The sequence below is a fragment of the Sarcophilus harrisii genome, chromosome 4 (assembly GCF_902635505.1).
Source record: "Sarcophilus harrisii chromosome 4, mSarHar1.11, whole genome shotgun sequence".
NCBI lineage: Eukaryota > Metazoa > Chordata > Mammalia > Dasyuromorphia > Dasyuridae > Sarcophilus > Sarcophilus harrisii.
This window is the reverse complement of record NC_045429.1, coordinates 143,144,687-143,159,692: the sequence shown is the minus strand read 5'-3', so window position 1 is coordinate 143,159,692 and position 15,006 is coordinate 143,144,687. Positions and strand designations below refer to the sequence as shown.

General features: G+C 35.8%; 1 protein-coding gene across 3 annotated transcripts in view; it reads right to left on the bottom strand.

Moving 5' to 3' along the window:
* Positions 1 to 3,703: 3,703 nt before the first annotated feature.
* PPIL4 (peptidylprolyl isomerase like 4) overlaps positions 3,704 to 15,006 on the bottom strand; it is a 47,531-nt gene continuing 36,228 nt past the window's right edge. For all 3 annotated transcript variants that reach the window (XM_031937640.1, XM_012549398.3, XM_003769529.3), the window contains 2 exons: positions 13,609 to 13,741; positions 3,704 to 4,152 (listed from right to left, as the gene is read on the bottom strand). In XM_031937640.1, coding sequence (XP_031793500.1) covers positions 3,901 to 4,152; positions 13,609 to 13,741 — 385 coding nt within the window. In that variant the 3' untranslated portion in view covers positions 3,704 to 3,900. The remainder of the gene's footprint in view (positions 4,153 to 13,608; positions 13,742 to 15,006) is intronic.

Genomic DNA, 15,006 nt, shown 5'->3' with positions numbered 1-15,006 from the left:
GGAAAAAGCGGCAATAGCTAAGCTCCATTACTTCCCCATCTGGCTGCTCCGTAACTATGAAGGAATGATACCCAAGTCTCTTTTCTCTTATGTTTATTTTCTTGAACCAAAATGAATGACTAGTTGGAGAGGTAACAGACTAGGTTGGACTTGTGAGTATGAGAGGCATCAAAGGCCCAACGTTGAGTTGTAAAAGTCTGCTGCTCATTCTAAGAATCAAGTCCGTTAAGAAGCCAGCTCCAAGGAGTTACCTACTTGAGCCAGAGCAGTGGTGAATGCACCCAGCAACCAAGATACACTCCCCTGCCACCAAGGGAGCAACTTGTCCACTAGCTGGGTCTTACCCCAGAGTGGACTGGGTGGGGGACTCCTTAAAGGGAGAAAAGGCTTCCCTTTGCCACACATTTACTTCGTATATTTTAATATCTTTGTACTTCAAATTTGAGCCCTTTCCCAAGTGCAAAGGATAGGGGATGTCTTCAATTTAAGGGGACTATTTTTTTTTAAGACATTGGTCATTCCAAATGTTTTCAAAGGAGGCAGCTCGATGGCACAAATGGATAGAGTCGAATCCAACTTTTAGACACTTACTGGCTGAGTGATCCCAAGATCACTTAACCATTTTTACTGCAGTTTCCTCATCTGTAAAATGAACTGGAGAAGGAAATGGTAAATCTCCAAGAAAACCCCAAATAGGGTCACAAAAAGTCAGACATGACAAAAATGACTAAACAAGAACAATGTTTTCAATAAGTAACTTTTAGGAAAAGTTGCTAACATAAAAACCAGGGGTTGGAGAAGAATCAAAAAATTTGGGAGAGGGCAATCATGTTCTCAGAAATAGCAAGAGTAAAAATATTCAAGTGGATTAATGATCAAACTGCTTTGGAAGTTGCCTGTAATGATGCATGATAACCTATCTATAACACAGGAGTTCCACCTAATATGCTCATGGATTTCCTCACTTCCTCTTGACATTTTAAGGGTACCTATAGATTTGTCTAGCTTTCCACTACTTTTCATCTTTACTACAAAACCTGCCTTGCTTCTCTTCTTAAGATACAATTTTTTTTTGGAATTTTTTTATTAAAGCTTTTTAATTTCCAAAAAATATGCATGGATTTTTTTTAACATTAACCCTTGCAAAACCCTGTTCCAATTTTTCCTCCTTTCCCCCACTCCCTCCCCTAGGTAGCACGTAATCCAATTTATGTTAAACATGGTAGAAATGTTAAATCCAACATATGCATATTTATAATTATTTTGCTGCACAAGAAAAATCAAATCAAATGGAAAAAATGAGAAAGAAAATAAAATGCAAGCAAACAACAAAGAGTGAAAATGCTATTTTGTGATCCACCCTCAATTCCCACAGTCCTCTCTCTGGATGTACATAGCTCTCGCCATCATAAGATCATTGCAACTGGCCTTATTTGTCTCATTGTTGAATAAAGCTATATGATTTGGGGTTTTTTTGGCAGAGATAATGGAATAGTTTGTCATTTCCTTCTCTAGTTCATTTTACAGATGAGCAAACTGAGTCAAGCAGAGTTAAGTAATTTGCCCAGGGTCATACATCTAGTGTGTCTGAGGTCCAATTAGAACTCAGGACTTCCTTACTCAAGGCCTGCCAATCCATCCACTGTGCCACCTAGTTCCCCTAATATTATTATTGTTTCTGTGTGATATTCATTCATTTTTCTTTGAAAACTGTAGCATTCCATGTTTCACTGACATGGAGAATTATTTCTAGAATGCTGGTTAGAAGGATGGGTCCTTGTCTTCATGGGAAGCTTGAAGTTTTTAAAGGCACATGGCAATTTCCCTAAGGCAATCCAGCCTTCTTTTCTCCTGTTCATCTCCAGGTCCACAAATGATGGAACATTGATGAAACAAGAGCAACTGGTTGTCCACAAAAACACATATGATCTGTGCAATGGACATCCTTCATCCTTTTGGAAGGTCAGGAAAAATTTTGACTGATGGAAGAACAGGTCTCTTTCAAGAAACTCTGCAGTGTTCTAGGGATAAATGTCATCAAAACCGTTACAAAAGAAACATCTTAGAGAAATTCACCATCCACAAGGAATTCCTCTTGAATCCGGATTTTTAGCCTGGGTTTTGTGCCAATTCTTACCCATCACAAGAAACAACTTTGACAGCAGACATCTCCCTGTTTTATGCTATGAACATATTACATAATATTTGTGAACAAGGTTATTTCTGTATTATTTCAAGGAATCTTGAATGATTGTTAAGAGATCACTTGTAAATGGTCCATTATCAGCTATCACTTGGGAGAAAGCCTGTACTTCCCTACTAACATGTTCTTCAAAAATACCTTCAATTCACGTTTGATGACTTTTACATTAGTAGATGAATAGGCATATAGATCAGTACTTACTGATATTCTCTTCATTGTCCTTTCTGGCAATTATTATTGAAAGAAGAAATAAACAGAAGCCAAATAGAAAAGGTTTATAAAAAAAAATTTTTTTCCATCAAAACCAGTGAAACTTCCACTTGAATGTCATAAACTCAGATACTGTTCATAGAAGAAAAAAATGGCACTGAAGAGAAAAAAAATGGGGAAAGCAACCCCTTGGACCAACTTTACATATAAGAGCTATGTTGCAGATAATAAAATTTAAGAACATCAAGGGATTGCTATACAAGAAACTGAAGGAGGGGAAGATGATAAACTCATGGGGAAAAAAAGGGAAGAGTTAAGTGACTTACCCAAGATCACAAAGCTAGTAAGTAAAGGCTAGATTTGAAGTAGTGAAGATAAGTCGTCTTGACTCCAGGCCTGGCACGCTGTCCACTGTGCCAACTGGATGCCCCTAGGTATTCAAGAGATGCATCTAAAACCATTCTCATGAATTTATAGCACCCCATCTGCAATAACTCACTAGCATTGGGACCGAGGCTCTTCTGAGGCATGCAATCTTTTTACTCAGCTTAAGAAAAGATTCAGCAGACCAGAAACTTTCTGAGATTCCACAGCACTGGCTTTCACAACATACCCTGTGCTCAGGAAAAGTGTCTGGGATTTCTTTCTCAAATGGTCTTTTATTAGTTTGTGTCTTTCTCTAGATCAGTTCCTTCAAACCGATGTGAGGCAGACATAATGTTTGGCACTTCAAGTTCTTCAGAGCCTACCTTCTTTCCGTTCTTCAGAAACAACATTTAATAGCCTTTATCTAGGCTGTTGTCACCCCCAAGCTTACAGTGCACTCTCTCTTCCCTTCATTCTTAGCATTTCTAGTTTGCTATATTAGGACCTCCTATATCAGGTCCTTTCTGATTTTCCCCCTAAATAAACTAAATAAATTCAATTCCAACAAAATCACTTTATTTTGCATATATTTATCTGTGTACATGTTCATTTTTACAAGACTAAGATTCCCTGAGGAGAGAGATTATGACTTTTGTCTTTGTATCCCCGTTTATGTGGCACAGAGGACAGAGCTCTGGGTTTGAAGTCAGAACCCCTAGATTCAAATGTGAACTTAGACACTTAATAGTTGTGTAATTCTGGAAAATCATTTTATCCTGTTTGCCTCAGTTTCCTCATGTGTAAAAATTGAGATAATAAGAGTTCTGAAGATAATTATAAAACACTTAGTACAGTGCTTGACCATGTGAATGTCAGCTATTTTATTATTACTACTATTAAGAACTAAATTAACATACCAAAGAAAATCTTAAAAATCTTTTATTGAGTCTTTCACTATCCTCTATACTTTTCATTCACTGAAAATGTCTAGATAGTTCCAGTGAAAGATTTAAGCAGATAAAAGGTAAGAATAGTCTCTGATTCTTGTGATTGGACAAGTCCTTAATTAGCATAAGTCACACCAGAGAAAAATTAAAAGCCATTTTCTGCTGGGTCTTCCTTCACCTGTGCTTAGATCTTTCTTTGTCTCTAACTTTCTTTGGACTTCTGCTTCTGTCTCTCCTCCTATCCCTTTCTCTTTCACGGTGTTCTGTTCGGTGTTTAGATCTACTGTTGCCAGAGTAGACATCTTTATCCCGGCTGCGGCTGCGGCTGCGACTGCGACTTTGAGGCCGTTCCCTTTTTTCACTTTTCCGCTTCTCTTTACAATACTCTTCTTCGTGTCTCCTATGATGCCATTCCCAACTGGAAGCCTGCCAAGGGAAAATTGAGAAATTTACAGGAGCCACAAAGGTTTCTTAGAAGACATTTTGCATAGTATCCAATATTCAAAGAGAGAAAGGACTGCCTGTGGTGGGAAATTCCCTCCATTGATGTATACTCAACCTACCAGTTCCTGCCCATTCTATGTGACTCCAGATCCTCCCTCAATTTCCCAAGGAGGGTCCACTGAACAGGTTGGAGGCTTTCCTCTCTCTTCTGAAGTCACAAAGACGCCAGTCTGGCATCTTTTCCTGCTGTCACATATTCCTCTTTAGTCTTGTTCTTCATAAGCACTGATTACATGTTGTAGCCTGTTCCTACCCACGATCTGCCTCTGTTGCCTTCTGTGTAATATTCATTTTAAATTCTTCAGAGACTGAAGTGTTTCATGTCTCACAGAAATACAAAAACACCATAGAATAGTGGTATTTTTCAAACAGGCTTTGTTAATAGGAATTCAACAAGAACTAGCACAGAATGGCTCTCGTGTAGGTATTAACATTGTTAAAGAGGTTCTTCTATCAATACCAATAATAATAATAATAACAGTCACAATGAGCACTTATATAACTTTGGTTTTACAAAGTGTTCACACATATTATTTCACATGACCCTTACAATAACACTGAAAGGTAGGTGCTACTAATATCCTCAAGTTACAGATGTGAAAACCAAGACACAAAGCAATTAAGTGTCTTGCCAACAGCCACACAGCCAATAAATATCTGAGGTCAGGTAACAATTCAGTTTTTAGATATATATTAACCAAGAGAAATACCAGGGACAAATTTAGTCTTTATTTCTAAATAATTTAAATAATCAGTACCTCAAATTAAGAATTAGACTGATACAAGTAATAAAGAACCTTCCCCTCCCTAGTCCTTTTCCAACTTCCACCCCTAATTAAAATTTAAAATCTCAGCAAAATGGCTAAGAATTGAAAAGATTATGGTTCTCTCTTCTTCCTCTAAGTTTCTGAAATGCCAACTCCAATCAAGACTGCCTTCCCCCTTGATTCAGTCTGACCATGGGAATTCCACTGATTATGGGTCCATGGGGATAATTGTTCTTGAAGTGTATTAGTAGAAAAAAGATGTCAAAGCTTAAAATAAAAAATGCTATGGTGAACTAAGCCTTCTAGATAGTGCTGAATGGTTTCACACAAAAGCTGAAATTTTGCCCAACATCCTGCTCATGACCAAGAAAACAACACATACTCTAGCTGTGTGTCCCCTAGGAAACCTACAGTTAATAAATCAGAATCCCATTTTAGTGATTTCTTTTTTCAGTGTGATAAAAGGAGAATCTGAAGTAGAAGACTTTATATTTGAGTCTTAGCTCCCAATTTACCAATTATGGTGAGCTCCTGGAAGAAGAGCATTTTACTTTTTCAAAATCTACAATCCCTAGTTTTCTCTTCCATCAAAACAAATTCTAGCATTTGAAAGAACTTCTAGGTATAACACACATGCTCACATAAATTTTTCTCTCCTCTGATTTGACAATCTGGCAAATATTCTAGCCTTTTTGTTTTTTTTTTTTTTTGCTGAGGCAATTGGGGTTAAGTAACTTGCTTAGGGTCACACAGCCAAGGAAGTGTTAAGTGTATGAGGCCAGATTCAAACTCAGGTCCTCCCTGTATGTGCCAAAATGTTTGTGGCAGCCCTGTTTGTAGTGGCTAGAAACTGGAAAATGAATGGATGCCCATCAATTGGAGAATGGTTGGGTAAATTGTGGTATATGAATGTTATGGAATATTATTGTTCTGTAAGAAATGACCAGAAGGATGAATTCAGAGAGGCTTGGAGAGACTTACATAAACTGATGCTGAGTGAAATGAGCAGAACCAGGAGATCATTATATACTTCATCAACGATACTGTATGAGGATGTATTCTGATGAAAGTGGATTTCTTCAACAAAGAGACCTAACTCAGTTTCAACTGATCAATGATGGACAGAAGCAGCTACACCCAAAGTAAGAACACTGGGAAATGAGTGTAAACTGTTTGCATTTTTGTTTTTCTTCCTGGGGTATTTTTACCTTCTGAATCCAATTCTCCCTGTGCAACAAGAGAACTGTTTGGTTCTGCACATATATATTGTACCTAGGATATACTGCGACATATTTAACATATATAGGACTGCATGCCATCTGGGGGAGGGGGTGGTGGGAGAGAGGGGAAAAATCAGAAAAATCAGAAGTGAGTACAAGGGATAATGTAAAAAATTACTCTGGCAAGGGTTCTGCCAATAAAAAGTTATTATAATAAGAAAAATAAAAATAAAAAATAAAAAAATAAACTCAGGTCCTCCTGACTTCAGGGCTGGTGCTCTATCTACTGCTTCACCTAGCTGTCCCTCTAGCCTATTTTTAATGCACTTTACAATGTATCCTCAACTTGGCAAACATCAGGAAGTATTCAAATATATAAATAAAATCATAAATTAAACCATAAACTATATTAGGTTCTTGTAAAAAGTATCTATTTAGTTATACTGATGACTTTTATTTTTTAAATGATAGTTTTTTCTGGAGATTCCCTCTCATAGACCCCTCCCCTCAAAACTTAACACTTAATCAAAACTAAGCTCCTTTATGACCACACCTGAACAGTATATTCCACATTAGTCATCTCCCCCCTTAGCTACTGAACAGAAAGTGTGTTACAGCATCTGTCTCTGGGACTATATTTGCTTATCAGGATTTAGTCTTATAGCATTGTTTTCTTTTATGATATTGCAGTCACTGAATACTTTACTTATCTTAATCAAAATATCTTGTATATTCCTGTATCTTTAAAAAATGGAAATTTTATCAGAGATATTTGGTGCAAAGATTTTATTCTCATTTAGATTATCTCTACTAATTCTAGTGTATTTTTTTTGAGAGAAAGAAGATTTTTGAGGTTTCAGAAATTTTACACAGATGCATACACACAAACACACAGCCAAAGAAATGGTCATTAGAATGGAGTGTGTGTATGTGTGCACGCATGCATGTGTGTGCACACTATGTCTTATATAGTTTCCTATCTTCTCTAGGGTTCTGAATACAGGCATTCAGTGTTTATTGAACTGGAATAAAAAGTCCACCTTGGAGAGCACTGAGGAAAAAAGGGTGATAATAGGGTGATTATAGATCTAAAAGAAGATCTATAACCTAAAAGATCTATAATTTTAAAAACCAAAAAAAAAAAAAAAAAAAAAAAATCTAAAAATAAATTTAAAAGATCTAAAAGATTATAGATCTAAAAGAAGGCATCCAATTTCAAAGTTATAGTTGTGTGAAATTTCCTCAATATTAAAACTGATGAAGGCAGCCAGTTAGGTGGTGTAGTAGATAGAACACCAGCCCTGAAATCTGTAGGACCTGAGTTAAAATCTGACCTCAGAAACTTAACACTTCCTAGCTGTGTGACCCTAAGGTCATTAAACCCAATTGCCTCAGTTTAAAAAAAAAAGAAGAAAAAAAGAAAAAATTGTAGATGCTATTACTATAGCATACTATAGCATACAATAAATGGAAAGAATAATACCAAAATAAAACAATTATAAGAGATGTCTCTCTGTACATGAGAGGCAAAAAGACTGAGAAATAAATATGACAAAAACAAAAGATATCAATTTTTTTTTTTAACATTATAGATATCACAGATGTTGAAAAGATAAAACCTTACTCCAAAACTCAAATCTCAATTCAGTTCAATAAGTATCTGAATGCCTAGTGTATGCCTAGCACTTTTTGTTCCCATTGTTGAGACAGTTTCCCCCATAAAAACAAGGGAATATTCTTTAGTTTTTTAAAGGTCTTTATACATCTCTTTAGACATTTCCTTGTGATAGGCTACATATTGACTAAAATGGATGTTATATATTTGATTGCAATAGAGAAATAGTTTAGAAAAAGAAACCAGCAAATAACATTAAGAAAAGTACTTATAGCAAATGATCATGTAAAAGCAGAGTATTTAAAATACATAATGAATTGTTGACATTTTATAAAGATGAAACTCAGGATGCCATGGATAGATACATAGTTAAAGAGTATTATGACAGAGAATTTTCTTTTTTAATACTGTTTCTAAATTGATAGAAATTGCTGAAGATAATTTTTTTAAGCAAACTTTAAGTTTTAATTAGCCTAACCATTCCCAAGACTTCACGTGAAATCTTCGCACTTCCAGAAATTGTTGGAATAATTGTTTCCCTTTTTCTCCTAATTTTCCTGAAATTAGCTGTCACTTTAAAAAAAAAACAAAAACTTGTAAAAATGTTTTATTAAAAGCAAAATAGGAAGTACCAATACAATTAGTTCAACTTGGTAAGTAACTGTTTAATTTCAGTACATAAAGTAGCACTACAATTTTTCAGTCACTTCTTTAGTCTTTTCCTCTCTCTTAAGCATTTATTATTTCTCCCCCCAAAAACCATTTTATATATATATATATATATATATATATATATATATACACACACACACACACACACACACACACACATATATATATGAGTCTAGAAAAACAAATTCATTAGTGGCCCAGATATATTACAAAGCTTAAAAAAATACAAAAAGATTATTAAATACAAAGTGGCAAAATCAAACTGGTCTATCTAAGATATTCTATAAATTTTAAACAAAAGCAAAGTTTGGTATACAGTCTGGAATCAGTGTAGAGAAACCCCACTTAAAAGTATAACTATACGCTATTAACAGCTACTCTACACTTCAGGATTCTATAGAGATAAAAATGGAGCCCCAAACAAAAAGAAAATCAAACCCCTATAAATGCAGGCAAAACACTGAAAACCACAACAGGGAATTATAACTCATTACTGTATCATCACCCTATCCTGCCATGTGACTGTACTACTAAAGACTCATTTCCTGTAACATAGATAAAAATAATTTTTAATATCTTAGCCATCTTCAGACTAAAGACATGAGATGGAAAAATTAAATTTATATGAGTTTTCAAACTCAATGTAAAGGTTCAGGAAACAAAAAAAAGAAAATATGAAAATATGAGTCAAAACCTTCTTACAAAATTATTCTCAACAATTAAAATAAAAGGAATAGGAAAATATGAATTACATGTAACTATCAGTCAATAAATATTTAATAAGTGCTGACTATGTAGGAGTGCTAAGGATACCAAGAAAGGCAAAGGACAGTTTCCACTGTCAAGAAGTTCATAGTCTAACAAGGGAGTCAATATGCAAAGAACTTATACAAACAAAATATATGTTAAAAAAAAAAAACAGGAACAGAGGGATGGAACTAGAATAAAGGGGGACTCATGGAAGATGAGATATGAGCTGGAATATGAAGGAAGCCAAAGGTGAAAAGGAGGAAGGAGAGAGAGAGCTTTAGGAAAATTCCTGACCGCTGAGTGAAGGATGAACTGGAGCTTTCAGGAAAGACTTCTGACCAAGCAGTAAGCAAGTGTAGTAGTCTAGGTAGGAAGTGTCAGGGGCCGGGCTAGGTCTGCGGCCCTCCCTGTCAGAGGAGAGAAAGGGGCACACAGAGAAAGTACCCTCAGGGGCTGAGGACAGCCTGAACAGGGGAGGAGGTGAGGGGCAGGAAGGAGTTAAGGAAGAAATAATCTGGGAAGAAATAACCTGGGAATAATCTGGTAAGAAATAACCTGGGAAGAAATAATCCAAGAAAACTGTCCTGGAATGATATATTAAGAGGAGAAAGTGATACATCATGAGGTAGAAAAATCCACCAATCACCACCTCAAAGAGATCCTTTGTGGAAAATAATATAAAAATACCATTGCCAAATTTCTAAATCCCCATATCAAAGAGAACATTTTACAAGAAACAAGAAAAAAACAATACAAGTACCCTGGAGATGAAAGAGAAGGGAAACTGTTCCCTTTGCTGAAGTTGTTCCCTTTACGAAACTGTATTTCCTTTTGATCCGTGATCCCTTTTGGAGTCTCAGCCCTTCTTGGGGAAGGCATATCTCCCCAGATAAATTATCTTTCAAGTATGCCAGAGCCTTTGACTCAATTAAAAATGCTGGTCAAAAAGCACCCCTTTGAAGTGTTGTTAATTCCAACAGGAGATCCAGGCTGAAAATAGATAAACATCTAAGCCAGCTTCCTGAAGTCTCAAGATCCCTTTTAAAGGGCCCAAGCAATTTTCTAGGACCTGCCTGCTGAGAAGGCATTCTCTCAGCGCAAGATTCCATTTCCCAAATAGGACTCTGCCACTACAGAAGTCAGTCTCTTAGCAAATTGGTTTCTATTCAACAATAAATTTTCATTTTGTAATTAATAATTCGGAAATAAGTGAATTCTTTCACTTTAAACCTGCAGCTGACCAAAAAGGGGATTTTAACAATTCTCTTATTGCCACAAACCTCATCACCACTGGGAATTGAGCTCTCATCAGAGCTACAATTAGAATTATATAGGCTTTATCAGCAGCCATAAAAAAAGACCATAGGTCCTGGAATCATATCTATGAACAATCAAAAGAACTAGGCCTGTGGACAAAAATATCATATCCAGCAAAATTAACCATGATATTGAATAAGAAAAAAAAAAAAAAAACCATTCAATTTGCAGATTTTCAAGACATTCTATCAACCAAACCTGAACTCAACAAAAAATTTAACATATAAGGGCCAATACCAAGAATCAATTCCAAGGAACTTAACATAGACAAATTGTTTATGGTTTTTACATGGACATGTATATGACATGTTTAAGATTGACATCAGCAATAAGATAGCTCAAAAAAAAGATTGGGGCACTTAAGATAAAAATATTCATTATGTTATGCAAATGAGGTGAAGAGGAAGAATAGATGCAAAGGCATTAGAGGGAGAAGAGGGCTTGTTCTGAAAACCTACTCACATCGGGAATGAGTTAAATAGGAAACACTACATATATACCACGAAAGGTATAGCACCCTCCAAAATCTATAAAGAAATAAAAGGGGAGGGATGGGCAGATGGAGAAGCAAAGGTGGGAGAAGAAAACAAGGTAGGGAGAGATTAAGTAATAACAAAGCAAGTTAAGAAGCAGAATTAAAGCAGAGTCCTCAGAGATAGGAAAGATATGTATATGCATGGGGAGGGGGGGGGGCTGTATGTATGTGTGTACCTATATATTTATATATGTATACATAAATATATCCTTGCTTAACTATAGCCTGCTACAAATGGAAGGGATGAAAGGGGGAAAAAAGAATAAAGTAAAGAGTGCACAGCAGAGAACAAAAGAACAACCTACGAAGAAGTAAAGAAAAGATGGACATTCATGAATATAATTTCTTCCACTATTACATATTCTTTCTTCAACTGGTAATTTTGAATCCACCCTGATAATCTGCTGGGGATGTGACAATGTTCTGTTTTGTTTTGTATTCCTTTTGTTTTTTCAATAACATAAATTAAAAAACAAAACAAAACAAAAAAAAAAACCTTCAATGAATCTCTATAAAATGAAGTACAAACTTGAAACACTGGTACATACTTCTTAGTTTCATCTCCTAACATTCCCAACTATACATTTTTGTATTTCAGATCAAGTGGACTATTCATTGTTCCCTAACCATACTTGGCAAGGATTTCCCCCCACTGGATAGAGTAGCAGCAGTAAGATAAATTTAGTGTTGGAGAACTTAGTTTCAAATCCTGGCTCTAATAATACACAGCTATATGATCTTGGACAAATTGCAACTCCAATTCTTATTTGGAAAAAAGGGAAGTCAGACAAGATCTCCAAGACCCCTCCAGCTCTAAATCCTAAATCCCAAACTCATTCTTTCTTTGACTAAAAGGCCCACCTCTTCCATTTCTAAGGGACATAAGTCTCTCAAATATAATCTTTCATAAAATCCCTAGAACATTTTTATACCATTCTTATTCACTTACCACAAATAACTTTGTCATTATTCATTTACATTTTATTTTTCCTAGTAACCTGCCTTGAGGACAGAGACCCCCCACAGAGATACCATCTCTATATTCAAAAGCCTAATATATTCTCTGTGCATAGTAGGTGCTCAAAACATCTTTCTTAAATATCGCCGTGCATACAATATTTGAAACAGTTTTGAACTGTGATGGAAAAAAAGTACCACAGATTTCTGTTTCTAATGTACCACATTTTCAAGTGTGGATTATTATGCCATTTGTTACTGAGTGCTATATATGTCAAAGTTAAATGAAAACAATAAATATAAACTATTTTCTTTCATGAACCTTTTACTGTCCTAATGAGAGGAAGAAAAAAGGGGATTTGAGGATGGGAGAAATAGGTTCCGTTAGTATGTTAATGATAGCGATTAATTCAGTGATTTCGATATACACAACAAATACCCAAAGGAGGATTGTCCTTTAAACAATGCAAATTGTTATCTTCCCTAAACAATGCAAATTGTTATCATCCTGGCAACGAGTAAATAATTGGTTTGCCCAAAGTTACATAGTCAAAGTGATAGAAGCAGAGTTTTTTGACTTTTTTAAGGACTGCTCTCTACCACAATACTATATCACATTCAATGAATGTTATATTTGTTTTAAATATAAGTGATAGTTAAATATAATTTTCTGGGCCCATCTTTCTCTAAATATGTGAATGCTGAGCTTTATATGTGGAAAGGAATTTAAAATGACAAATGTGAACTTTTTCAGTCTGTTGATGAAGGAAAATGTCAATCTGTATGTAGCTCAAGTCACTTTGGCTTCTATTAAAGACCATTAAGGGGTCCTGTGAACTTATCTTTTGGGATTGCCATACTTTCCTTAAACACTGGACCCAGAAGGCAGGAGACCCTGAATGTCAAGGAGAAAGCCCCCACTCCCTACTCCACTACCCATCTTCCCCTCCACTCCGTAAGTGTTGTTTGCATTCCAAGCCAGACTCCCTACATGTCCTTGGGAGTCAAGACAGGCCCCAGACAGTCTAAGCTTGTGCAGCTTGGACCCTTGTAAATAAAAAGACATCACATCTTCATAGTGTACTAATTCCCCAGGAGAAAAGAATGTGGCTTTTGCTGTTGCCTGGCTCCTCCCTTTGAGGGGGATAGGGAGAAGGGGAGGGAGAGTTGTCCTTTTCCTACTTTTCTCCACCTTTTTCCACCTCTATGCAAATAACCGCCTTTAGGTAGAGATTTCTGATATCTCCTCCTCTATCCTGCCATTAAAATGCAAACTTCTATAGGATGGTGTAATCTTTGGGTTCTTTTCTCTTGTAATAAATCTAGTTTTCACATAAGTTTTGTGAAGCTGTGATTGCCTGTTGACACTTCCTAGGTGAAGAAGTATCAGATGAAAAACATCCATTTTATAATTAATGATAGTGGCTCACAGAGTAATCACCCAAAACGCCAATCATTCAGTATTTGTAAGCCTGAGGTGTAAAATGATGATGAGATTAAGTATTCAATTCTCTGTAAGCTAAGCACAAACAAAAACTGAAGTACCTTAGAATTTTTCACTGTGGAATAATCCTCTTCAGAGCAATGACGACTTTTCTTTTTATGTTTTTTACTTGAGTGTGAATGACTTGATTTAGAGTCTTCTGTTTCTTCATCCAGCACAAGATCATATTTTGCACTAAAGTGCAGAGTTAAGGGTATTTTTGAAAGTTGATTATGTTAAATAAAACACAAGGCTTCTAGGACCAAAATTTAAACTCCTAAAGCAACTAAGTTTTCAAGGTAACAAGTCAAAAAATTTCTACAGTACAGCAAATTTAATTTGTAAAAGAAGCTCAGTGAACTGATGCTGAGTGAAATGAGCAGGACCAGGAAATCATTATATACTTCAACAATACTATATGATGATCAATTCTGACCGGCACAGCCCTCCAGCGATGAGATGAACCAAATCAGTTCCAATAGAGCAGTAATGAATTGAACCAGTTACACCCAGCAAAAGAACTCTGGGAGATGACTATGAACCACTACATAGAATTCCCAATCCCTTTATTTTTGTCTGCCTGCATTTTTGAATTCCTTCACAGGTTAATTGTACACTATTTCAAAGTCCGATTCTTTTTGTACAGCAAAATATGTATACATATATTGTATTTAACTTATGTTTTAACATGCTAACATGTATTGGTCAACCTGCTACTGGGGGAGGGAATGGGGGGAAGGAAGGGAAAAATTGGAACAAAGGGTTTTGCAATTGTCAATACTGAAAAATTACCCTTGCATATATCTTGTAAATAAAAAGCTATAATAAAAAAAATAAAATAAATATGAACACACACACCCCAAGAAGCTCAGCCAGCATTTTCTCTTACTACATTGTCAGTGGAAAAGGAGGTTGCTGTATTCCTTAATGAATCCTCTAGGAAGGGAGTCAGTACTTCCTGTTGAGAACTACCAAGTTCCAAGTCCAAATGGCTATCAAACTGTGCGTACCCTTTGTCTGTATCCCAAAGAGATCATAAAAAAGGGAAAAGAACTCACATGTGCAAAATGTTTATGGAATCCTTTTTTATAGTGGCAAGGAAGTGGAAACTGAGTGGATGTCCATCAGTTGAGATATGATTGAATAAATTATGTTATATGACAATAATGAAATATTATTGCTCTGTAAGAAATGATGAGCAGACTGATTTAAGGAAAGCTTGGAAAAACTTATATGAACTGATGCTGAGTGAAGTGAAAATCAGGAAAACATTGTACATAGTAATATTTTGTGATGATCAGTTATGACAGACTTCATTCTTCTCAGCAATACATTGATACAAGACAATTCCAATAGACTTGGCATGGAAAATGTACTCAGCATTCAGAGAGAGAACTGTGGAGACTGAATACAGATTGAAGCATATTATTTTCACTTTCTTTTCTGGGTTTGCTTTTTCT